We start from the raw sequence: 27,401 nt of genomic DNA, 5'->3' as shown, positions 1-27,401 counted from the left end.
GTTCTTATATGCCGTTTTTCTCTACCCGAAGGAGTCTCAAAGCCGCTTACAGTCACCTTCCCTTTCCTCTCCCCACAAGACACCCTGTGAGGTGGGTGAGGCTGAGAGAGGCACACGAACAGAACACGAATGGCAAGACTTCTTAGATTAGAAGGTTTTAAGAGCACTTTTAATTCATTTTGTAAAGAATGCTTTACTTATCAAAGCAAAAACATAGTATGTACAAATTTGTATACTGTACCAACGTTGACACTCATGCTGTACTCAAACACCCCTCACTGAATACAAACATTACACTACAGCTTCTAAATAAGCTGCTCTGTCACAAATTTACAGAACTCCTCCTACTGCAGCTTTAAAAAATTTTAAGGATTTTTTTTCTATTGTTCTGGGGCATCTAGAATCCCCCTTAAAGATAATGGCTGACTAAATTTTTGCAGGATATACCCGTTTCATTAATGATATTGTCTATTATTTTCCAAAAAGATATTATCAGGGATTGCATAGATAGAATATGCAGTATTAAATGCCAAAAAAAAAATCAACGCTAAGTCTTTAAAGAGATCTTTGCCTTTGTCTTCTCCATGTAGGATTCAAATACAACCTCAGGAGCAAGGAGAACCAGCAGCATCCTTTGAAGATTAAGTGGGATATTTTATGTTTTAGTTTTTTTAGACAACTAGAAAGAAAAACTGACAACATGGTAAAGAACAAAGTATACATGCTTTGCTAGCAGCACTTAACGCTAAATACCTCTTCAATAGACACATGGTACAGAGTGGAAAGACTCTGGAATAAAGTTCCTACAATCTTGCCTCCTCACAGAGAAGGCAACCGTGCAGAGACAGAAAATTACATGAGGGCAGTGGGGAGGAGAAGGGAACAAATTATGAAAAAGGAGGTAAGAGGTGAACTGTTTGCAATGGGTGCCAATAGGCTTATTTTCCTAACATCCTTACTGGCCACAGAATTTACAATTATAGGAGTAAAACATCTAGAAATTCATTGCTTAGCAATATCTGGTCCTTCAAAAAGATATGAAAGTCAGTTGTTTTTAAGGTTTGCAAGGTTTCTTCATATGGGCAAAGCAGTCTGGGTGAAGTTACTGCAGCAAGGTGTAAATCACAAAGAGAGAAACAGTATATTAAGTATGATATAATTGGTGTACTAAGGAACAGTGGGTGGAGCATAATTTACACATTTAAAATTAGGTATTTCATTTATAAATAGTTTGTCCAATGACTAACTTTTCCTACTTTAAATATTCAAGTTGGTATTAGATTTCTCCCTCATTTAAAACATTTTTTATCAAGTCCTCCAAAAACTGTTTTCTTTCTGCCTGATGTAGTTGGTTAATGGTGACTTCCATCAGCAGGTACACAAGCTTTCATTAACTCATCTGCCGTAATAAAACTTTAAAATTCTGCAGTTCTCGTATACTTGTAGAAAGTCTGTAAAAAAAGGGAAGAGGGGCTTTGTTATACGCTCTTTGAGAGGAGGTACAGTACTTTGAAACCTACCCTCAAAGTAGAAAAAACTAATGATATGACTGCTTCCAACTTTGTCTTATTACAGTTTAAAATTTTCTCCAGGACATGATTACTTGTAATGTTACCTCATATGACACTTTCAACAGGCTAGTCTTACAGCATGCACATGAACAGGAAAAACGACAGGAAAAAAACTCTTTACCTCAAATGCATATATATATTTACAGAACTCCTCCTACTGCAGCTTTAAAAAATTTTAAGGATTTTTTTCTATTTTTTTCTCTCTATATATATAGCACTTTTACGAGATGACTCATCATCCTTGCAAGTAAATATGGTAGAATTTCTGTACCTCCACACACACACAGTCTCAATAACCAAGCACATATATGATCCATCTCATGCTCTTTTATTCGTCTCTTGCCCTGTCCAGCCTCTGAGGATCTCAAGGAGGCACACCAGACTCCACCCACCCATCCTCACCATTACCAACAACAACCCTGCGAGGTGGGCCAGGCTGAACAACTGGCCCCATGTGACTCATGACAGGGTCCTGGCTTGGGGGGGGGGGTCTGAACCAGGCTCTTCTAGATTCCCCCCTCTAGTTCTCATGCCTCCTAAGTCTCCCACAAAAGCCCTGTCTCCACAGGGCTGATGGAAGGCCTGATGTAAAAGCTGCTTACAAAACCTACAGGGGTGCTTTTTGCCTTCTGTACCCCTTTTCCTTTACAGGCTGTGAACAGATGGGGGAGAAGGAGGTCACTGTCCCCCACTTACCCCAACACTCATTCAGCCTCCTGGCTCTGAGACTGTTTAGATGTGTAGTGGCGACATCAGCACCCCTTTTTCCTTTTGCTCCTTCACTTGCTTTGGATGCCAGGAGGTCTTTTCACCAGAGACACGCACAAGACACTGACAGCCCAGTTGCCTCTCAAACTTTGCACTGGCCCATCTCCTCCCCACTGGCCCTGTCCTTATGTTGGTTAACTGCTGCTCCATGTCCCCATTGTCCCCCTCCTCCCTTACAGCCACCATGTAAAAAATATGAAGCTGGTTGGTGCAGCAGTGGCAGCACTGGCCATTCAGCTTCGGCCTCACCATGTAGTGGCTTTTTCAATCCTTGCTGAGCTACAGTCAGAGCAAGTGGGAGAGAAAAGTCATGCCACGCCCATTCCTCTGCTTTAATTCCCCACACGCTATTTTAACTTAGCCTCTTATCCCTAGCCATTTCCTTTCTATTTCTTGGCATCTTCAACAACACACACTCCTCACCAACTTGTGCCTGCTCACCCTCCTGGCAGCCTCCTGCCTTCCTTCCCTCCGTCACACCAGGTGCCCCCAGGATTGGCCAGTTCCTGCCCCTCCAGACTTTATGCTTGACAGCTCTTAAAGGAGTCATTCTAAAAAGCAGTCTGTAACTAAGATAGGTATGACAACACAAAAATGCAACTTGCCTTCCAAACGCATTCAGAAGAGCAACTATTTCTTGCCGTGTTAGTTGAAAGCCTTTTGATGGACTATTCTCAGGAAGATTCTTGATTTCTTTTTCTGAGAATAAGATTTTCAGAGCTGTTCCTAAACCTTGGGTCTAAAAGAAAGGCAATTTATTTAATAATAAAGTCTATAAATCTACACTAATGTTTAAGAGTCAACAGAAACAAAGAACAGAATATTCTACAAAAAAACAGGAAATATTGGATTATGATTCATAATGATGCAAAAGCTAACTGAAAAATGAATTGGTATTATATCCCAACTGTTATTAACTATGGTACCAAATAATAATAAAATGTAAAGTGAACGTTAAGCATATGCTACCAGCTGCAAGGATTCTATGCACATCAAGATGGAAAAAAGAAACTCCATCAGATCTTATGGACTGGTCAAACAAAATGCCTGAAAATGCAACAATGGCTAAACTTACATATCTGGTGTACAACAGACTAACATCAGATTTCAGAAGAAAATGGAGTCCTATCTTAAACTATATTGTCTACACTGATCAGTAAAGTGCGACAGAAAGAAATAATTGAGTACATTGTAATAGTATGGGTCTTTTCTTCCCTTTCCTCTCTCCTTGGAAAAGATGTTTTTTCCTCCTTGGTATTGCATTATAAAACAGTAGAAGAAACAACTTGACTTCCAAACTAGATACTATTAAAGCCTTATAAGGGAAAATACTGGTATTTTGTGGACTTCACTTTTCCTTCAGAGAGTTTGAAGGCTACAAATATATTTTACAATATAACAAATTATGTAATGCACTACTGAGACTTTTGAAGTGTTTACTATAAATACATTGCTGTCATCATGCAATTAGTGAGGTATCATTAAAATAGGAATGACACCTAATTCTGTTTCTTTAGCACCTATGCCAGGTGTGTCTGTGGAGGTCCTGTATAGTTGCCTGGAGAAAGTAATGGAATAGACAAAGGCTAATAAGCTGAAGCTCAGCTGTTGGTAATGGAGAAGTTGCACAGGCACTGCCAAGTTATCCTATCCTGGAGATCCAGGCCTACAGCTGCAGGTTCAGGTTTTAGTCAAACATTTATTATCAACTTTTTAATAGTCTGCTTCTGGTTTATGGATCGCTTTTTTACTGCTTATGTCCAGTAGTTTATTGTGAATTGCAAGCCCCTGTCAAGCAGAACTCTGAAGAGGAGACATAAAAACATTCTAAATAAAGAATATTTTATGTAATGATAGAAGGTTCTTACAGCTGGTGCTCCTAGAAACTATCAAATGGAAAGACTTTAGACAAGCAGGATAGATTTACAATGAGGCTGGGAAACTGTGAGCTATGCTATGGCAAATATGGATATAAACCAATTATAAAAGGCAGGTCTGATTGCCACATGTACGGTTTGAGTATATTTTGATAAAAAAATTAGCTGCTCAACTCCTAATTCCCAAATTGTGTACTTAGGTGGCCTGGAGCAAGAATTAATATTTGAAGCCCAAGAGATCATAACAACAAATAAAAAAATGTAAGAACAGTTTTGCTTACCTGCAGCTTGCCCCATAATCTGCATTTATCACATCCGACACAATCCATTATACGAGATATGTTCTTGAAATGTAACCTGAATTCTTCCTACCAATAAGGATGAGAGGCTTATTTAAAAGAGCTGGACACTTCTTCTTTGCTGGTGCTATATGTTCAGGCATGCTATGGGTGCAGCACAAAAACTTCTTTCCTTCTCTATCCCTGCCCTTGAAATCCTCTCTCACTTTTCAGAGTTCGCCATGGAGGCCAATAAAAGGAGGAAGATGAAGGGCTCCTAATATTTAATCATGGTTCATATTGGGCAACATTATACAACATCATTGTCCTTATACAGGTAGAAGATGGAGAGGAACATCTGCCTCAAAACAAATATATGCAGCGTGAACCTGGACTAATCGGCACATTAGATTAATCAACACCCCCATCATGCATGAATGCTAAATAACAAAGCTTGTACTGTAACAGTCATTAAATATAAGCATACCTAGTCAACACCACACAGTTTTAAAAAATCAACCCTATCCCTTCTCTTGCAGATCACTTCTGGAGTGAGAGAGGTTTAGTAGCAGAAGAATGGTATGAGTGGAAAAGGTTCAGCACCTTACACCAGTTATGGACTTCATTTTTGCAGTTTCAGTGAATGTGTTTGAAGCACTAAAACATACTACATACATTGCAATAAAGCATCCTACATACTATGAAACAAAAAAATACATATTTGCCTCATTTATAATCATTGCTCAGGTTCCTTTTATCTCATATTCTTGCAGTAAATGCATACAAGTATCAATGAAATGATTACATTTACCTTTAAAGATGTAGCTCCTTTTTTGTCTCCAGCAAACATGGATTTTTCATCAAAATGCATCGGGAAAGACCTAATTGAGAACATGAATTGTCAAAGAATCTAGAGGCATCATTGCTTTAAATGTTTAGTGTTTCTGCTGAAGTAATCAGACTTAAGAGGAAACCATAATTTCTCAAGCCTCAGGTACACTCAATTGAAGTTTTCAATAGGTTATACTCCCACAAAGGGATTTTTCCCTACATAAAAGGTTGGAGTCCCCCAAATTAATGTCCACAAGACTCTTGGCATCCTTGTAGCTTTATCATTTAATTCACACTAGGATTATCTGTTTTAAAGTGGGGACTGCGAAGCGGTGAAAACTCAGGGGGGAAAAACAGAGTCATCCTCCTGGAGGTTTCCAATGTGTTAGAACAGCTAGCTTTTTAATTTTCTCTATTGCTAGGTTAGCCTCAAGACCCCTCCTCTCATTGAGGGACAGTTTATGGATAGAAAACCATAAACACCCGTTCACTGATATCACTGCAAATATCATGAGTGACATGCTGCCTGGACCAAAATGACACTAAAACGGATGTTAGCTGAGGACAAGTCTGGGTATGTAGTTTAGAATTGTGGGAAACAGCAGCTGATGCACTAATGACCTTCTCTCCACCTTAGGGAGACACATAATTAGGACAATGGGCTTCCCAATTCAGCTTGAATTATCTCATCAACACTCATCCTCAGTTCCTATATTTCCCTAGATTAAGCAATACTTAATGCTATTCACCAAACCTGGTAGCTTTTCCTATCCAGCGTTCACAAGGGTCATCAAACAGCATTTACACTCCAAGAAAACTTGATGTTATTGGATTTGAACTAATACATCAGGGGGTTTCAGGAAGCATTTTATCTTTTCATTGTTTTTGTGGCCCTTTTGATTGGACTCTCTTCTGGTTGATCTTTTCTACCTTTCCCTTAACCCACTATGACATACGCATAGACTGGTTACATTACCCTGCCTTGCTGAAGGGGAAAAAAGATTTGAGGAATGTGGGACAGAAACTGCACCAAAGATAAAATCTCTGACATTTTCACTGGGAACTGAACTCTCTAATCCCAATTGCCCATTTCTAATTAGTAGCTACAGAAGGTAGAAGACAACATCAAGCTTGAAATCCATCCAGCTGTGCAAATGTTTTTGATGCTTGGTCATCAGCATGCAGTTTTCTCTTAAACACTGGCTATATTTGCAATTTTGCTTAGAAACGAAATAGTTCAAATATTGCAATTTTGTATGCTAAAACATAAGGAAAAAAATCAGAAAAATGTGGGTTCAATATTTCCAGAAATTTAACATTTCTAGATATAGATAAAGCCTTTGATTGTGTGGAGCACAACAAATTGTGGCAAGTTCTTAAGGAGATGGGAATACCAGAGCATCTTATCTGTCTCTTGAGAAACCTATATGCATTCCAGTTGAACTATTCAAAATCTTAAAAGACGATGCAGTAAAAGTGCTACACTCAATATGCCAGCAAATTTGGAAAACTCAACAATGGCCACAGGATTGGAAAAGGTCAGTTTACATTCCAATCCCAAAGAAGGGCAATGCCAAAGAATGTTCAAACTACCGCACCATTGCACTAATTTCTCATGCTAGCAAATTTATGCTCAAAATTTTACAAGCTAGGCTCCAGTAATATATGGACCGAGAACTTCCAGAAGTACAGGCAGGATTTCGAAAAGGCAGAGGAACTAGAGATCAAATTGCCAACATACGCTGGATCATGGAGAAAGCTAGGGAGTTCCCGAAGAACATCTACTTCTGCTTCATTGACTATGCTAAAGCCTTTGATTGTGTGGAGCACAACAAATTGTGGCAAGTTCTTAAGGAGATGGGAATACCAGAGCATATTATTTGTCTCTTGAGAAACCTATATGCAGGTCAAGAAGCAACAGTAAGAACCGGGCATGGAATGACTGATTGGTTCAAAATTGAGAAAGGAGTTCGGCAAGGTTGTATACTGTCGCCTTGCCTATTTAACATTTATACAGAACACATCATGAGAAAGGCAGGATTAGAAGGAGTCACAAATTGGGATCAAGATTGCAGGGAGAAACATCAACAACCTCAGATATGCAGATGATACCACTCTAATGGCAGAAAGTGAAGAGGAACTAAAGAGCCTGTTGATGCGGGTGAAGGAGGAGAGTGCAAAAGTTGGCTTGAAACTCAACATCAAGAAAACAAAGATCATGGCATCTGGCCCTCTCAATTCCTGGCAAATAGATGGGGAAGAAATGGAGATAGTGACAGATTTTATTTTCCTGGGCTCCAAGATCACTGCAGATGGGGACTGCAGCAAAGAAATTAAAAGACGCTTGCTCCTGGGGAGGAAAGCTATGGCAAATCTAGACAGCATCCTAAAAAGCAGAGACATCACCCTGCCAACAAAAGTGCATTTAGTCAAGGCTATGGTATTCCCAGTTGCAATGTATGGCAGCGAAAGTTGGGACCATAAGGAAGGTCGAGCGTCAAAGAATTGAGGCTTTTGAACTCTGGTGCTGGAGAAGACTCTTGCGAGTCCCTTGGACTGCAAGGCGAACAAACCGGTCAGTCCTAGAGGAGATCAGCCCTGACTGCTCCTTAGAAGGCCAGATCCTGAAGATGAAATACTTTGGCCACCTCATGAGAAGGAAGGACTCCCTGGAGAAGAGCCTAATGCTGTGAGCGATTGAGAGCAAAAGAAGAAGGGGACGACAGAGAATGAGGTGGCTGGATGGAGTCACTGAAGCAGTAGGTGCAAACTTAAACAGACTTCGGGGAATGGTAGAGGACAGGAAGGCCTGGAGGATCATTGTCCATGGGGCCGCGATGGGTCGGACACGACTTCGCACCTCACAACAAGATATAGCAACAGAGAGGAAGGAAATGCCAACCAACCGCACATCAAATAGCAGAAGCACAAAGACGACTGGACGGCATGGAAGTAGTGGGGTACTGGGCTTATTGCACAAGGGCATATACTACTTTTTCTTCCCGTGGTATGAAAAACAGAAACAAACCTGGACTTACACAACTGTAAGCCACAACAAGGTGGGCACTGTTTTTCTGTATAAGAATAGATGTCATTATAGATGGAAAAATTAAGGAAGATCTCCATTACCACCCTTTGATCATTCTCACCTATATCAATGGTTTCATTTTTAATGAGGGTCTGGTATTACTCATCTCACTAAGCACAGATATACATTATACCACTCTCTCAACCTCAGGCTTCAAGAAACAGCAGAAGTGGCACAATTGATTGAGCAGAATATGGTTTGGAAGCATAGCTTGTACATGCCCACCCAGGGCCCCCACCCATCCACCCACCCCCTCCAGGCCCATCACTGGCCATTTTGGAGAGCCGGGTTGAGTCAACATGATCATATGGTCATATTACCCAATGAATGTGTAACAAATTTTAAAACGGTATAAAAAAATCAATTAAATCCCACACATTCAGGAAACACCAGGATTTCATGAAACCCTGGCTGAGAAAGCCTGCATTAAACTATGGAATGAGAAAATAGACTTACTTCGTATGTGTGAAGATTTCTAGCAAGAGAGACTTTGTTTCTGCATCCTCCTGGGCATTTCCAGTGTAAAGATCAACAATTGAACGTTCAAAGTATGAAGCGACCTTTGATAATGCTCGCAGTTCAATCAAATATAAGAAATATAAATTTTTCAGCCGTCTTGGACCTTCTCCTTTGGTTTCAGTGGCATCAAAACGACTGGTGAATTCCTTCACATTAGCTCCCCAGCGAGGTTTCCCCCAAGTTTCTGAACAAAGAAACAAAACCAGAATTTCCCCCCTCAGAAACAGCACTCAATATTCAACAACAGCTCCCAGTGATAAACAAATGAATTAAATTTTTAAAAAATCAAATACCTTCGAGTAGATAACTTGCACAAAGATGAACATTGATGCTAGCATGAAGTCCAGAAATGAGCTTGTAGAACACACGTTTCTCAAGACAAAGACCTGAATGTAAAAAGAGTTAAAACTGAACTGACAAAAATTACTTAACATTCCTTAATATTAGTAATTTACATAATGCTCTTAGAATAAAAATATTATGAAGGTGTCACAACCCAACTCACATGATTGAGTTTCAGTTTACAGCTTTTGGTCCAACTTTAGGGTTACATGCAGAACAGGAGAGGAAGGAATGGTTGAATGTTTGCAGAGAAGAAAGCTGGAAAAGTTCCAATGCCACTAGGCTGACTAAATGTACTATACACTAAAGGTAAAGGTATCCCCTCTGTGCAAGCACTGGGTCATGTCTGACCCTTGGGGTGACGCCCTCTAGCGTTTTCATGGCAGACTCAATATGGGGTGGTTTGCCAGTGCCTTCCCCAGTCATTACTGTTTTATCCCCCAGCAATCTGGGTACTCATTTACCGACCTCAGAAGGATGTAAGTCTACACTAGACTGCCTCTAATGATTCTTTGGAAGTTTCAGCTCATACAGAATGTGATCTACCTGGTGAGCAAGTCACCAGGACTGCATTTCACTAGAATGCCGGCTATCCTCATTACCTTCCTTCAGTTTTCCAGTCATAATTCATGGTGCTACAGAATCTAAACTGCTATATATCTTAGCTCCAGAGAGTAACCATGATGGTCTGCAGTAGAAGAATTAAAAGGAGTCCAGGAATACCTTAGAAACCAAAAAGAAATGCTTAAAGGCAGAAAAACAGATAAGACTCCTCCAGGACTGAAGCAGGATATAGGATTCTTTTTTCACTACAGATGCTAAGTTTTTACTCTTCAGCATTACTCATGTGTGCTAATCATGCTGATTACATTTTGCATTATATCTTCACTTCCTTCTTTCAAACATCCTGCCCATCTTCTAGGACGAGGATTCAGAGAACCTCTATTTTTACTTTTATCTAATGAAGGGAGCTTTGATTCTAACTCTCAAAATCTTATACTTGCAAAAATCTTGTTTGTTTCTAAGATACTACTTGACTCTAATCCAGTTCATAGCTTGAAGTTTAGCTTTGTACATGTGCCCCATGTACTCCTAGATGACTCTAACATGAATGTGATTTTAAAAATAGTCACATTCCTAATTGATTCTCAGTTCTGGGTCATCTTCCTTTCAAAATCTGAAGACCAAGACTCAACACAATGAAACATTTTCCCAGCAGCAGGAAGCAGTGAGGTTTCATGTTAGAATTATATTTTAACATCTACAATTTTTATGAAGTTACTAGAGGCAAAGCCCATTGTATGCGGAAATACAATGGGCGCTCCTGCAGGGAGCCCAGCAGCCGTGAGGGAGAGCCCGGGCCCGGCAGAAGCCGGAAAGGAAAGGGCCGGGGGACGGAGGCTTCTGCCGGGCCCAGGCTCTCCCTCGCAACCGCGGGGCTGTTTAAAGATATTCAGTATTAAATCTCAATAGATTATTAGTTTATAATACAAAACTGAATTGTTGTATGACCAAAACCCATACTGGGAACAGTCATACTAAAACTTGGAAGGTCATTTATGTTTGGAACATAGCAGAAAACTTGGATTAATGCTGCATTTGACTTGAAAAAGAAGAACAGCAACACAGGTTCTAGCACTCTGTTAAAAAGACCTAGAGCCATATAATGCCAATTTCCAAAATATAATCTAATAAGGCCACTAAAGCAATTAACACATAGTCTCCAATCTGAATATTGCAAGGCGACAAATGCTGGCAAGGAGGGTGGAGGGGATGGAGTAAAGAGAAGAGGGAGAGGAACCCCTCGCCACGCCAGGTCCTGTTTCCAGCCCAACGGAGTTTTCTATACTGGATGTGTCTAATAAGGAATTCTACAGTATTTTGTTTACCTTCTAGCCATGTATAGAAAGATTCTCCTATAAACACAAAAATACACATTAGTAACAACTTCCACACAACAATACATAATGAAGTCTGTTGAAGTCTGACACGCCTCTTTGAGGCCAGGGATCACCAGCCAGTTGGAGGTAGCATTGTGTAGGGCTCTTTAGGGGGTGTAGGCAGAGAGACGGTCTCTCAGGTACACTGGGCCCAGACCACATATGGTCTTGAAGGTAAGTATCCAAACTTTAAGCCTAATCCAGAATTCAATTGGAAGCCAGGTTGGATGTGGAATCTCCATGATGTATTAGCGAGAGTCCTGGCTGCGGAATTTTGCACCAGTTGCAGTTTTCGGATCAAGGATAAGGGTAGACCTGCGTAGCACACGTTGCAGAAGTCTAGCCTAGAGGTGACCGTTGCATGGATCACTATAGCTAGGTGTTCTAGGGCCAAGTAGGGCGCTAGTAGCTTAGCTTGGTGGTGGTAAAATGGCAGCCACGCTACCTTTGTGACCTGGCATTCCACTATAAGGGAAGCATCCAGGATCACGCCCAGGTTGCCTTGATCCAACTAGTGCCAGAGGTCATCCATCAGGGCGACCATTACCATCTCCACACCATGGCCAGGTGGGAAGCCAGACTGGAATAGATCAAAATGGGCATTTGGTTGAGGCCAGGCCACTAGAAACATCGAAGAACCCCCACTCCCCTTCCTTGAAAATGGACCTTACAAATAATATGGGAAAGCAATGTGGGAGAACAATATGAAGAGACCTGGAAGCAAGGAACATGGATGAAGATTGAAGTGGGTCAATCAATTTTGGTTTTACTTCTGTTGTTTTAAATTGTTGTACACTGCCCCAAGGTGGCTGGGCTGAGAGGGACGGTCATATAAATGTATTAAATAAAATTATTTCAAAAACCAAAACTAAAGTTTTTTAGTAGCATAAGCTTTTTAGTTTGCAATTTGCTCTAATCATTATTTTATTGGAGTCAAAGAGCCAAGGGGATAAATAAGTTTTTTAGTAGGAGGGTTCATAAAAAGGTTTCAGAATATGCAAGGTTATAGGGCCAGTAGTTAGGTACCTAACTTCCCTCAAGTACTATTTAGAAAGAGTTGGCCTGGGGAAACAATGAGCAGCATAGCATGGAAGGCATTGACTAGAGGTTGCTTTTATTTTGCCCTGGAGGAAAAAGGCTGTTTCACCTCACACACTGGAAACAATGGAGGATGGATGGGGGAACCCTCTGATCCAATCTTTCTGAAAACTGGGGATTCTTCTGAGGACAAGTACCACCAGCTCTGCTGACAGTTTGGTGCTTGTATCTTGAAAAATTGCCCTATAACTTTCCCATAGGATTCCTGGGAGGGGGTGGAGCTATATCCAAATGCCATACTAGTACTGGAATTCTGGCATATTTTTATCAATATTTTGGGGGTCCGATACACCTGAATTCAAAACATACTAATTTGTTTTGCATATAACTAGGTTTCATTGTCCTAATCATGCACTAAATATGGCAAATATTAATAGAGACCACCCAATCCCTGAGAAGTTGCTCTATAATCAATTTCTGCTTCCCTCACAACGAAAAGAAGCTGTGTGGCATCCATATTCCAAAAATTCCGACAGGTTGAATCCCATACTGTATGTAGTATCTCTGATTCCAGACACTGCTCACAAGTTCTCAACTTTAACTCTATAGTCCTATACTCCACCTCTATACTCCACCTCAGCATTCCAGTACTGGTATTGGTTCAAAATTTTATTTAATTCCCCTAAAAAGGATAGTGCCCAGTTACACAGACTTCCAGCAAACCTGCACAAGGATCACCATCAAGTATTCTTCTTTCATTTTCATGTTGGATTAGCATTCAATGGTAGCGTCAAGTATCTACATGGTTATTTTAAAGTTTTTATATATTGTTGATGGTCTGGAAGATATAGTAATGAATGATTACTTACCATCATCCTCTCCTGAAAAAATGAAAGTTGTAGGAGGTTAGACACAATTTGTTCCACTTGTACATATATATAGAAAAGTCAACTACGTATTAAAATGTTCAAAGTAGCATAAGCTTTTTAGTTTGCACTTTGCTCCAATCATTCTTTTATTGGAGTCAAAGAGCCAAGGGGATAAAGAATATTACAACTATTATATTCAGAATGAAATGTGGATGATATAAACTATAAAGCATTAGATGCAAGATAATACATTGTCTTTATGGCTACTCTAAAAAACCACAGTATTGTTGAAGAACTTTCAAAATAATTTATGGAAGTACAATGTATGCCAAGTATGAAATATTTAGTAGCCTACCCCAGTTGGATGCCAGTGGATTTAGTGGACGATATACTGACCGAGGTCTAAAAGTGAGAGAAAAATAGAAAGTTTTTTACAATTCAAAGAGATGTTATGCTTCAATATCAATTAACTTTGCCCTCCCACCCCAAATTACTTGAAGCAATTTTCTTCATAGATACTGTTCCATAACCTCCATGCAGAGGGTCCTTTGTATCCAGTGTAACGCTCTGGATTCAGCAGCAAATCCACATACTGAGCATCAGGAGATCTTTCATCTAAGCCAAAAATAATCACTTTGGTTATATATTTTGAAATGTCACTTCTATACAAAAACATGATACACAAAAGTACATCACCTGATAAAATATTTATGACATTTTATATATATTAACATGCATTACATATGCATTTATTCACACACTGTATTGACAGCAGTCCAACAAGTATTTAGAAAAACAAAATAAAATGCCACAGTAGATGGCAAACAAAAATGTGGACATTGCTACAAACTCTTAAATATGAAAGTGTAAACAAGAGAGGCATGGAAAAAGAAGTAAGAGAGAGCCCACAGCCTGCTTTTTTTTTGATGAATCATCTGTACTGATATAAACAATGGATTGAGCAGAATTCAGAGGAAAGAGCACAATTATTTGCATTTAGAACTACATACTCTACCATACCCCTTTCTCTCTCTTCAGTGTAATTCCCCAACCCTGCAAGACCACAAATCAGTTGCCAAACTCTGGAAAGGAAAAGGCAGAGAAAAACTGAAAAAATCCATATACATTAGCACTTTCCCTGGATGGACTGCTCACTGCTTAGTTTATTCTTCCAAACTCTTATATTTCTAAGTGCAAACTACAGAAAGGTATCATTTGTCACATTCTCTTTGCAGACTGCATGGACATAATTTCTAAGTTTCTTTACTTCATTGCACATTGCCTCTGAAAACCTGCTCAAGTCAAAAGAACTAATATTACCATCCAGTTCACAAAAATGGTCCTGCGAATCATCATATCTGGCCCAGTCAATGAAAGCTTCTTTACTTTGGTTGCTGTAGAAAGAATGGAGGAAAGAACATGAGCCAATGTATTCATTTTCATTTTCCATACACTGTCTTATTTTAAAAGTAAGACTCCACAATACAACAATGTACAACAGAGGAACTCATAAGAACTTTACTGATAAAACCATCCCATTAAAATCAGCCTAAGAAAATCATAATGGATGGAAACCTATATTATTCTCCAGCTAGCAATATAATAAGTGGCCAACAGTTTTCATACCACATAGCTTGGTTGCAGCAATAGTTATGCTGATGTCTAATATGTTAAAGAATTTGCTTCTAAATTCTGATCATATTTAGTCATTTAATTTATACACTGTCCTTCATTGTGGTGTCTCAGGGTGGTGTTCAGCAAATTTGTTCAGCAAACTAAGTTTTCTTAACTAATTTGTAGAGGGACTATCCCATGTCTCCAACTGTTCTAACAGAAAGACCTGGGCTCAAAAGAGTAGTTAACTTGCACAAGATGAAAACAATTTTTGAATCCATAATCACCACAAGGGAACAGTGCTAAATATTAGGAAGCACTATATTTGGCAGATCTTGCCTCTCCCCTCCTACCTGCATCCTTCTTATTAATCCAAAAAATATATAGAATCAGAGTTGGAAGGGATCTCGAGGATCATCTAGTCCAACCTCCAGCAGAATACAGGAAATCCAAAACTACCTGCCCACCCATAATTCCAGGCCCAGATTATGCCCTCCCTCCCAAGAATAAAAACAGAATCCCTGACCAGTCTGGCCTGGAGGAAATTTACCTTCTGACCCAAAAGTGGCAATCAACTTTTCCCTGGCCATGTAAGGAAGGACCACAATCCCTCCTGTCTACTCACAATCTGTCTAAATTTACAGAATCAGCATTTCTGTGAGGTGGCTATCTAGTCTCTGCTTAAAAGCTTTCAAGGAAGGAGAACCTACTACCTCCCAAGGAAGCCTGTTCCACTGAGGAACTGCTCTGTCAGGAACTTCTTCCAGATGTTTAGCTGAAAACTCTTTTGAATTAATTTCATCTCACTGGATCTGTCCCTATCCTCTTGGCCAACCAAAAACAATACTGTTCCATCCTCTGTGACAGCCCTTCAAGTACTTGAAGATAGCTACCATATCACCTCTCAGTTGTCTTCTCTCCAGGCTAAACAGACCAAGTTCTCTCAACCATTCCTCATACATCTTGGAATCCAAGCCCCTCACCATTTTCATTGCCCTCCTCTGGACTGTTGTCTACATCCTTCTTCAATTGTGGTGCCCAAAACTGAACACAGTATTCTAAGTGAGGTCTAACCAGAACTTCGACACTATACTTTTGATACAGCCCAAAATCCCATTTGCCTTTTTAGCCACTGAGTCACACTGCTGACTCAAATTCTGTATATGATCTACTAAGACACCTAAGATCCTTTTCACACATACCCTTCCTATAATGATGCATTTCATTTTTCCTACCTAAAAGCAGAACTTTACATTTATCACTATTGAAATTCAATTTATAAAATTTAGTCCACTTTTCTAGCTTGTCAAGATCATCCTATATCCTGATTCTGTCTTCTGTTGTTTGCTATCCCTCCCAGTTTAGTATCATCTACAAATTTAATAAGCACCCCATCTACTCCATCTAAATAGTTTATGAATATGTTGAACAACACAGGGCCCAGGACAGAACTGTGAGGCACTCCACTCATCACTCCCTTCCAAGAGGATGACGAACCATTAGCAAACGTTCTTTGGGTGCGATCTGTCCACCAGTTATTGATCCACCTAACAGTAATAGGATCTATACTGCATTTTACCAACTTGTCAACAATAGAGATAAACTATATCCACAGTATTCCCCCGATCCAGCAAAGTAATAACTTCCTCAAATGAAGAGATGTTAGTATGACAGGGCTTGTTCTTGAGAAAGCTATGCTGACTCTTAGTAATCACAGCATCTGCTCTAGCTGCTCTAGGACCAACTGTTTGATGCTTCTAAAAATCTGCCATCTGCAGATGTCAAGCTAACAGACCCGCCTTTTCCCCCTTCCTGAAAATGGGGACAACATCTGCCCACCTCCAATCTTCTGTTTTCCTAGAATTGTCAAAAATAATGGACAAAGTTCAGAAATTACATCTGCAAGTTCTTTTAGTAACCTTGGATGCAGTTCATCTGGCCCAGAGGATTTGGTTTCATTTAAAGAAACTAGGCATTTATAGACTACCCCTACAGTGATCTTAGGCATGTCTGAACCAATAAGCTATATGAAATACCCTGCATGTAAATCACATCACACAGACAATCATAAATATGTTCTTTCTGTAGCACCTACAATAACAGCAAATATGAAGATATGCCCATTAGGAGATAAGGAATATCAGTCCTTTACTCTCCCATTAATATTTAAACAAAGCTTACCTTAATGTACTATTAATGGCTCCAAGTTTAGTAGCCTGTTCACAGTCTTCAATCTCTTTGGTATGGTTTGCTGTCTTTGAATACTGCAACACATTGAATGTTTTTTTTATAAAGTTTAAATCCTTAAAAAATTGCCTGTTAAATGCTTAATGGTGAGAGTGGGATAGTACCTTGCAAAGTATTCTGAATACTACTACTCCTTGTAAATGGTTCAAATACTCTGTTCAGAATGATTTCATGTTTCCAAAATCTCTTATAAAACCTCATCTCTGCAGCCCACAAAACTATCATTTATGGTGAATGGTTCTGATATTATGGTAAGCATGTTTTGCCAGTCTATGAACAACCACCCTACACATGTGGCCAGCTAACAAGGTAGGTATATAGAAAACCACAGTTCGCTGCTAAATCCCAAGTCAATCAACTGTTTCACACTCGCCCTGTACACCAGGATCCCAGACCAAAAATGTCAAGGTAAGGTTTGCTGCAGAAGTAATCAGCCAGCCAGATATGAAGGAAAAAGGCAAAGAGAGCATGGGAACATCTCATATGCTTGTGTAGCAATAACCATATTTTGATGTTATATCTGAACCAAGCCAAAGCCTTTAATACATTTGTAAAAAAAAATAATGTTCAAGAATGATCTCTCCTTCCATGCTTGAGTACCATTTTTCCGAAACTATTGACCCATCTCACACTTTGCATTTCTGGGGAAAACGGTGGAAAGGGTTGTCGCAGATCAAATATCAGCATTCCTGGAAGAAGGTTCAGTCCTGGATTCATCTCAGTCAGGTTTCTGGCCTGGCCATGGGGTAGAGAAAGTGCTAGTCATCCTGATGGACAACCTTGGTCACCAGTTGGACTGAGGAAGGTCAGCACTGCTGATATTACTAGATCCCTCAGCAGTGTTCGACAGTCAACCATGTGCTTCTAGCTTACCACCTCTCTGACACAGGAACAAGGGGGACAGCCTTCCAGTGGCTGATCTCTTTCCTCCGGGGTTGTGGACAGAGGGTAGCAGTAGAAGAGAGAGACCAACAACCCACCAACAATTCACTTGTGGAGTCCCACAATGAGCAGTCCTCTCTCCAATTTTCATGCGCCCTCTTGCACAACTGGTGTGGAAGTTCGGGCTGGGTTGCCATCAATAAGCAAATGACACCCAGCTCTTCCTCCTGATGGATGGCCATCCTGATTCTCCCCCAGAAACATTAGCCAGCTGCCTAGAAGCGGTGGCCGGGGTGGCTCAGGTAGAGTCGTCTGACGCTCAACCCTGAGGTCCTGTGGCTGGGTAGATAGGGACCACATGAAGAAGCGTGCCTGCCCACCCTGGACGGAGTACAGCTCTCAGTGGCTTAGTTGGTCAGGAACTTCGGCGCAATCCTGGATGCCTCCCTCTCAATGGAAGCTCAAGTCATGAGGGTAGAGCAGCTGGCATTCTACCACCTACACCAAGCCAAACTACTAGTGCCCTACTTGGACCCTAGCCACAGTGATCCATGCGATGGTCACCTCTAGGCTAAACTTCTGCAATTTGCTCTATGCAGGCCTTCGGTTCATCCTCTACCAACTACAATGACTACCCATTGAATTCCGGATCAGGCTAAAGGTTCTGGTAATCACCTTCAAGGCCATATGTGGCCTGGGCCAAGTGTACCTGAGGGACCGTCTTTCTGCCTACACCCCTCAAGGAGCGTTGTGCTCTTTGACAGCCAACAGGCTAGTGATCCCTGGCCCAAAAGAAGGCCACTTCTCAACCAGGGCCAGAGCCTTCTCTGTCCTGGCCCCCACCTGGTGGAATGAGTTCCTGGAGATCAGGGCACTGACGGAACTATAGCAGTTCTGCAGGGCCTGCAAAAGCGAGCTCCTCCACCAGTCATTTGGTTGAGGTCAGCTGGAGTCTACAGCACCTACTGGGCCCCTGAACCTCCCTCCCTGGAATCCATGTATCTGCATTTATACCATGGACTTGTTTGATTAGTATTCTGTTAAATTGTTATCTTCTATTACTATGATTATTGTCACCATTGTTATATTCTAGTTTATTGGCAAAACTGAGTTCAATGTTTAATTCTTTATATTCCATATAAACCACCCTGTGCCTCAGGGGAGGGCGGTATATAAATATAACAAAATAAATAAATAATACTTTCTCAGATGTTCTTTTAAGAAGAAAGGTACCTCCTGACCAGGTTTTTCAATGCTACCTGTCCAGGCCCATTCCAAGTTCTACCTAGTCTTAGTACAGAAACACACACACATACTTCTAAGGTGTCAGGCTGAGTTTCCATGGCAGGGAAATACAGTGACAGTCCAGCTGTTGCTAGCCTTGACTCTCCCTAACTGGAGAGGGGGGAAAACAAGCAATAAGAATGCCCCATGAGGTGCTTCAGCTGGAGAAACATAGTGCAATGCTATGGCAGCTGCTAAGGGTGGCACAACTGGGAAGACCAGCTTTTGCATTTCAGGCAATTTCAATCTGCCATTCACCAACTTTTCATGGATGGGGGAGAAGCAAAACTGTCCTAATTTATTCAATAGAATGTACTTACTTTGTTAGCATTTCCAGCCTTAATGCCAACTGGTACTTTGCTCTAAAAGAAAAAAAAATACAGAATTACATGACTTATTTCTTGGGAGTCACTTTCAACATCAAAACTGAAAGGAGAAAGTTTAATGAGAAGCCATGCCAGCAAAGAAACATTTAAACATTGACATCCCAGGATGAAGCGGTGTATCTGAAGCTTGAGTGTGTTTCATTTTGAAAGAAACATTGCTACATCTGTTATGATCACAATTCTAAATTACAGCTAAAACCAAGAGAATAACGAAGTTAGGACTGAGTTATAAAACTGGTTCGTGCTTAAAATAGCGTTCAAATTGTTTGGAAGTCACTGGTTTTATCAAGCTTACTATTACAGTACCATATGAGTAATTATGTTACACAACTTGGCAATAACATTCTATTGCCCATTTAAAAATTCAGAACTTATACTATACAAGCAACACTAAGTGGGGTGGTACAAATAAATCTGCTAAACTTCTTACTACTCTGCAAATAGAAACATACAAAATCCATAAATTGAACAATTAAGGTATACTCTAAACCAGGTGCCAGATAGCCATTATGTCCTTAAATCTGCTGATACCGCCAAAAGTTCTGGTGGTCCTTATCCTGTAACTCTGTTATAGTTTACAAAAGGAGGAGGAGGGAAAGTGAGACTCTGCTGTTAAGGAATGGCTGGCCAGCAAAACCTCTAGCACGGAACCTAATTTGTCATTAGATGGAGGTATGGAGGCAATTATCACCCGATTAATCATCTATCCCACCCCCACCCGCCAATGGCCAGTTATCAACCCCATATATTTTAGAGGCATTTAGTATGGATGAGTCTGGCCTCCTGATGTCTAAATAAAATTAATCATGTCCTGCTCCAGTCAACAAATCAAACAATTAAAAGTACTTTTAATTTAATTTAAAAATATTAAAACAGCCAGGATTAAAAACCATGAAGAAACCTGCAGATGAAAAGCAAAGTATGGTAAACTAAATTGATAATAAAATTAATTACAAGCACATGGGCCAACAAGGTGGACTTTTCCTGATGCTAAAGGTGAACAAAGCTAGGCAGGTCTGCAGTTATAGCATTTTCTGTGGCCTCTCCTGATCACAGAAGCCACCTGGGAAAAAGCCCCCAGTAGAGATCTACTTCAGTTGTCAGGTTATTAAAATTCATATAACAGTGGTATTATCATTTTTTTAAAGAAAGTTACAATTACATTATCAGCATTTTGAAACATACCTCAGGACAAGGCTCTACATGGCAATCTCTGATAGAGCAATGACCATCATCAGCCCAAAAAGGACAAGGTCTCTTCAAATTAACCTTAAGAGAGAAATATACATTCTATCAGACATTCTCATCAGCATAAATTAAAATATGTAACATTTAACTGAATTAAAATAGAACACCAGAAACAGAAATATACGTAACATAAAAGAGTTGCCTTGCATTTTAAAGAACTTGTATCATATTTTTCCAACCACTTGATTTCAAGAGTCACAAGGTACATGAGCCCTGGATGTCCACAAAGCATTCCAATTGCCCATTTCAAATCCACTAGGGCAGTGGTCCCCAACCCCCGGTCCGGGGACCGGAACCGGGACCGGTCCATAGATCAGTTGGTACCGGGCTGCAGCTCCTCCTCGTCCTCCACCCCGGCTGCTGCCTCGGGGCTGCCCTGCCACTCTGCTGCCGGATCACCTTTGGTACTCTCCAGTGTCCACCATGGCTGGGGCTCCCCCTCGGCATGGCACTGCACAGCTGCTACTGGCAGCGCCCCCCAGTGGGCGGCAGGAAGTCAGGGGCGCCGGTGGAAAAGCAAGTGGAGCAAGAGCTCAGGCGGCGGCGTCCATTAGTAAAAGACTAACCTTCCCCCCAGGCCTCAGCAAAATTGTTAAGCATTGACCGGTCCCCAGTGATAAAAAGGTTGGGGACCACTGCACTAGGGTATAGACGAATTTCAGAAAGCTCGGCCTAATCTCTTACTGCACAAATTCTATCCACAGTTCCAAAAGGTCAGCAATAGTATAAGGCAGTTCTCACATTACTGCATGCCATTTATAACATCTATCCCACCTCCGCATGAATTGTCCAGTCATGTATGACATTTGAATAGGGATCTCAGAGTTCACTTGCAGCAATTTTCTTGACTAATTACATTTCAGAGAATTTTCCTTATCAGAGAATCATAACATCATGGAGTTGGAATGGGTTATACAGGCCATCTAGTCCAATCCCCTGCTTAATGCAGGATCAGAATAAAGTTGCCCGATTTTAATTCTATGATATATTAGCGTTCATTTATTGTCCACCCTCTCATTTAGCTTAAAGAGTTACAAAAGCAATGTAGTAAAGACCACTATAATACAACAATGTGATAAAACTAGCTCACAGTTAAGAGCAATGAAAAATTTATGTCAAGGACTTTTGAGAGTGTATTACTGGGAAAAGAGTTTACTAGGAAATAAACCAAAATCTTCCTAGCCACATTTGGGTGGGGGAGAGATGGCAAAAGGGACAGAAATGCCCAACTTTTTCTGACAGATCTCTCTGGCAAAACTACTTCTTAGCAAGGATGACAATATATTTATTAAAGACACTATTTTAAAATAGTGTTATTTTTTCCGTTAAATGATTGGAATAAGGGTATGTAGATTGGAAGATTACATAAAAAGAAACAGTGAGCACCAAAAGAGCTTGTAAATAATTGTCTGTAAAGGTTTTCAGCAAGCTACTGTGTTTTACAAGAGGTAAGACTTCTGAATTAGCAGCACTCTGCTTACTAAGAATGTTACCAAATGGAAAAGCCATACTTCATTGTTTTAACTTTTGATTAAACGGTTTTATCAATAAGAAAATTCCAAATGTTGCAGGTGCATTACACACTTTTTTCACATCATTATTATGACGCTTTTATCTAACTTCACCCTATTGACTTTTACCCACTGTGTTGCTTGGATTAGAACAGCTCTCAAGGTCATCAGCTGTGCCCAGTTAAAAATTTTCACAAACAAATCTGTGATTCTTCCAGTAAACATAATCAATTCCATGCACACCTTGTACATCATAGGTATGGTTTTAAATCAATTCTACATGTTAAATTCACTAGCAGGGACATATAATTGAACATTTTAAAAAGCAACATAGAAGCAATAACAATGAATTGAGCCTACAGCAGTTCAGTAGCTGACTGGAACCAAGAAGAAATGCGGGATATATGTATACAGTTCTTTTTCAGTGCATTGTTCTTGTCATAGTCCCAGATTTTAAAAGCTTCTTTAATACTAAACATACCTTTCATATAAGACATTTCTTCCTACTGCTTCTCAGGAGAAAAAAAAATTAATACCACTTAATACCAATCTACTATACCAATTATAGTATTACTGAACTGATTTTAAACCATTCTGCTGCAAGTGACATAGAAACGTTTTGGCAGAAAACATTTTTAAGTTCACCATAATTTGTCATTTTATCTAAGTTCTTTCACTTAGTAATATTATAATGAAGTGTAATTCCTCCCATTACCTTGTAGTATCTGAAATAGTCCCGCTCTAGAAGCTTTTGTATTTTTGGAAAGATCTTAAAATTGTTGAAGTCATCAATGCTTTCTATATCACATAAGCAATCATCAAGCACTCCAGTAAGCTATTAAAAAACACAAAGAAGAGGTAATAATATCACAAATATCAATAGATAGAACATACAGTATCAATAATTTAAACTATCTAGCTGCACACTGATGACTATTGCACCACACAATATTCCTTCACAAAGCCACACCTTCACTAAAGGCAAACCAGTGACACAGTAGTCCACATATACATTCCATATATACATATATTCTACAGTGCCTCTAATAGTGCCTCTAATGCAGATGTTTTATGATGTGTGGAATACCCTTGTCATATATTCTTAGGATTACTGATTTGATTGGATTTCAGTACAGATTATTGTATTTAGTACAACAATATATCTATTATTCAGCTTTAATAAAGTCTATGTAAACATTAAAGGATGTACTCAGAAAGGTTTTCATTAAGTGATTCTGTGCATGAAATGCTCTTTAAATATTCAAAGAGCCTCTGCAATAGCTTTGGCTTTATTAGCACTGAAACACTTGAATACACTAAGAAGTTACCATATTAAGAAGAGTTGGTTTTTACACCCCTCTTTTCTCCACCCTAAGGAATCCCAAGGCAGCGTACAATCACTTTCCCTTCCTCTCCTCATAACACGTACCTTCTAAAGTAGGTGGGACTGAGACTCGAACTTCGTTCTCCCGATTAGAGTATGCTGCTCATAAACATTATGCCACACTTTCTTTTACTAATCAGTACTCCAAGCACTCACTGAGTTCTTAAAATGATCCCTACCAAGAGGAAACCTGCGGTGTATCTGTATTATTGAAGTGGCAATAGTCTCCCCCCCCCCATTAATCCTGAAGCTGGTGTCTAGATCCAAATTAACCAAATTATAAAAAAGGAATGAATTAAATTCATGATCCAGATATTCATTCAATTGATTATAGTTAGAATTGCATTCTATGCTTAGAATTACAAGTCAACACTAAGCAGCAGCAACCTATTCTTTTTAAAGGCAGTATATTAAATCTGACTGAAAATCCTAAATGAAAATATTAGAACAGAAATATAAGCTATATAAGCTCATATAACTATATAAGCTTATGTTTCTGTATGTGTATACACACACACACAATTAAAACTGAAAATACCACATTACACTGTATTTTTAAGACTGCAATTCAACATGCATTAACTTAGGCAAGTCTAAATTAAACAATTATGGTAAATTAAAGTTTAGAGCAATAATAGAATCCAAGACACCTACTTTTTAAGATGGGCAAAGCTTTCTTAAAATAGATATTTCCAAGTTTCATTAACCCATGTTTTGCCCCTCCCACTTTTATTTCTTTTAAAAACTACATTGGTAATATATAGAGTGAAGCCTGTTTTTATGCACTGGAAACACAATCGGTCACCAGAGTTGCAACATTAACAAAGAAGCACTGATGATTCCCTGCGATTAATATTTCATAATGCAATGAGCAAAAGGAGCATGAAGCCAAAATACAGTTATATTTAAAAACAACAAAATGAAAAATTCTGAGTGCTTCCGCTGGTTTTGGTCTTTTACATATCCAAATGCAGACTTAAGATAGCTGGAAATAAGGGTGGGAAACATCTATAACAAGAATGGAATATTTCTTATTAGTTGAACAGGATTCATCTATAACTGAAGTTTCATAATGGAAACAAAAGTTAAGATACCAGTGAAACAAGTCCTAGGCGGTGACATCTAGAAGTTTCATTTCAGGGCCCAAGGAAGCACTATTTAGTGACTTTTGTCAAGACTGACATTTAAAAATTAAGTTTTCGGGTTCCAGAATATAAATTCTGGAGCAGTTGAAACATTACTTTGGAAGTGCTTAGAAGATCAGCCAGCTACAAAGAACCACGTATACCTTAAAAATAAGATCTGGTACTTAGCTATGACAAGGAAAAAGCCAGAGGGCATTCATTTTCAGGATGACCACTTTCAATTACAGACTAGTAGAGAAAAAAACAATAAACTGAAGCATAAGGCCTAAAACAAACAGGAAATCTCTACTCTAGACATGACATTTTCAACCTTTTCAGACCAAAGACTAACTTTTAATATTAATAGGCAAAAATATGTCACCTCCATCTATTTTTCTCTCACCTCCTATGATTTCCCTACTAAATATCCAAAATAAACAGTACATAGTTTGATTCTGAAATCTGAAAAAACAGCAATACTCAATGTGATCACCCTAAAATTGTTACAAGATCCACTGCAGGCTTCATTCTGTCATCTGAAAACCAGTGCCTTAAACTGGCAGTATCACTTAAGATGGCTAGCTTGCTTCCCCCTCTCTAATTAGGCTAATTGATCTCTCAAAACTTCTCCCAAGAAAGTCTCCCAACATTTTAAAGTATTGATCAACAGCTAGCAACAGCCAATTTATGCAGTTAGGTTCACAAATATGGGTTCAGACATAAGAGTAACAATTTTTAAACAGGAAATCCTGAACAATTTTAAAGCAAATGAAACTTAAATACAGCCTTACATGACAATTAGTAGAACATTACAACCTAGTGTTTGTGCACATCACTTCAGCAAGAAAGATGCTTAGCAAAGATGCAAAGCCGCCCTTCCAACTCGACAGTTTTACATTTCATTTGCATGTAAATATTGCTTCTTCCTCCTACGAAGAAGATCTCTGTCTGCATGTTCCTGTTTCCTCGCTTAACATGGTACAATTCCATTGGACACAAGGTTGGCTATTTCAATTCAGAATTAAACATCTACTAGTTGCTGTTAGGAGCGAAGTCGTGTCTGACCCATCGCGACCCCATGGACAATGATCCTTCCAGGCCTTCCTGTTCTCTACCATTCCCCGGAGTCCATTTAAGTTTGCACCAACTGCTTCAGTGACTCCATCCAGCCACCTCATTCTCTGTCGTCCCCTTCTTCTTTTGCCCTCAATCGCTCCCAGCATTAGGCTCTTCTCCAGGGAGTAAACATCTACTAGCCCGAGCCAACTGACCGCATCTCCCCAAGGAAGGTGTCCAGGGCGTTTTACTGAGAAAGACACGGGCAGAAACCCTGTTCAAAGAAGGCTGCTGCCACTGGCCCACTGGATCTGCTCCGGTCCAAAACCAGGCTGGGGCAAAGGCAGAGGGCAGGCTCGGAGCCGCTCTGCAAGGCGAAAGATGCTAGCCTAGCCAACCTCTCGGAAGGCAGGTTTGCCCGCCCTGCGTCCACATGGACGAGCCAGCCCTCTCGCTCCCTCTCTCACCTGGGCCTGCGTCGCACCCCAAAGGCAGCCGATGATCACCGCCACCAGCAGGAGCTGCGCCGCCAGCTCTGTCCCCGCTGCAGTTCTCCGGACGACTCTGCTACTGCTCATGCTGCAGAGCCTGCGCCCCGCTGGCCCAAGGGGGGGCGCGCCCCTCAGGGCCGCCTCTAGGCGCCCGAGAGCTCCCAGCACCCCGGGCGACGCCTGCCCCTGTCCCTGGGGGCTCCTTCGGGATGCCGCCTCTCCTGAGCCACGAGCCCGTCAGGCAGACCAGCGGGCTCCCTCTCCTCTCCTCTCCTCCGGCCGCCCCCGCGACACTCCTCACAGAAGTCCACCCGGCACTCTTGCGGCGCGCGCCCCAGCAGGCACTTTCCTCGGCCACAGGAGCGGCAACCGCAACAGCGGCGACAACAGCCCCGGCCTTCTAAATGACCGCGCGAAGCATCCTGGGAAGTGTAGTGCAACCTCGTCATCCTTCCCGCTACTAGTTCTCAGCCTCGGTTTACGAAGCCGAAAGCCTGTAGCCAATGGGGAAGAACCACGCGCGCCTTCAAAACAAGAGGAGGCACTTTATAACCGTCATGAGGGAGGAAAAGTCCTAGGGGGAGTTTGGCTGGTGCTTGAGAAAGAAGCTGATTCAGCCGGTGTCTAATGGGAGATTGCAAATAATTGCCTGCGTTGCAGTTGAAGAAGTTTTTTCGCACTGTGACTGCAAACAGTTATGAACATGACAGCACCTTCCTCAGGCAGCTGCGTTTAGCGTTAACATGTAAACGAGAGCCATCTGCCACTCATATTTAAAACGCACAGGAGAAGCTGGGGTTTGATTGTGTGTTGTTTTAAAAATCCAAATTCATAATTTATATGCATTCATATTATACAGGGGAGAGGGAGCTTCCATCTTTAAAAAAGATAGACAGGAATTAAATACACTGTATTTTATTTGGTGCTATAGGGTTTTCAAAGCAAGAGACATTCAGAGGTGGGTTTGCCATTGCCTGCATCATGACCTTGGTATTCTTTAGAAGTTCCCCATCCAACCCAAAGGTCTCATGAGATCAGGCAGGCGTGGGATAG

The 27,401-nt window shown here is 40.5% G+C and overlaps 1 protein-coding gene across 1 annotated transcript; it reads right to left on the bottom strand.

The window, feature by feature from the left end:
• Positions 1-147: 147 nt before the first annotated feature.
• On the bottom strand, positions 148-26,773 carry ERO1B (endoplasmic reticulum oxidoreductase 1 beta). Its single transcript, XM_077345485.1, has 16 exons — positions 26,325-26,773; positions 23,009-23,128; positions 20,720-20,803; positions 19,469-19,510; positions 16,917-16,999; positions 14,442-14,515; positions 13,616-13,736; positions 13,477-13,523; positions 13,122-13,133; positions 11,164-11,190; positions 9,226-9,318; positions 8,870-9,116; positions 5,306-5,375; positions 4,498-4,584; positions 2,945-3,078; positions 148-1,451 (listed from the first exon to the last, which is right to left on the bottom strand). Exons 1-16 carry the CDS (start codon positions 26,433-26,435, stop codon positions 1,391-1,393), a joined length of 1,413 nt encoding a protein of 470 aa, XP_077201600.1. The 5' UTR covers positions 26,436-26,773; the 3' UTR covers positions 148-1,390.
• Positions 26,774-27,401: the final 628 nt, after the last annotated feature.

The sequence above is a fragment of the Paroedura picta genome, chromosome 1 (assembly GCF_049243985.1).
Source record: "Paroedura picta isolate Pp20150507F chromosome 1, Ppicta_v3.0, whole genome shotgun sequence".
Classification (NCBI taxonomy): Eukaryota; Metazoa; Chordata; class Lepidosauria; order Squamata; family Gekkonidae; genus Paroedura; species Paroedura picta.
Note: the sequence above shows the minus strand (reverse complement) of the source record. Positions and strands in the feature narration are given on the sequence as shown.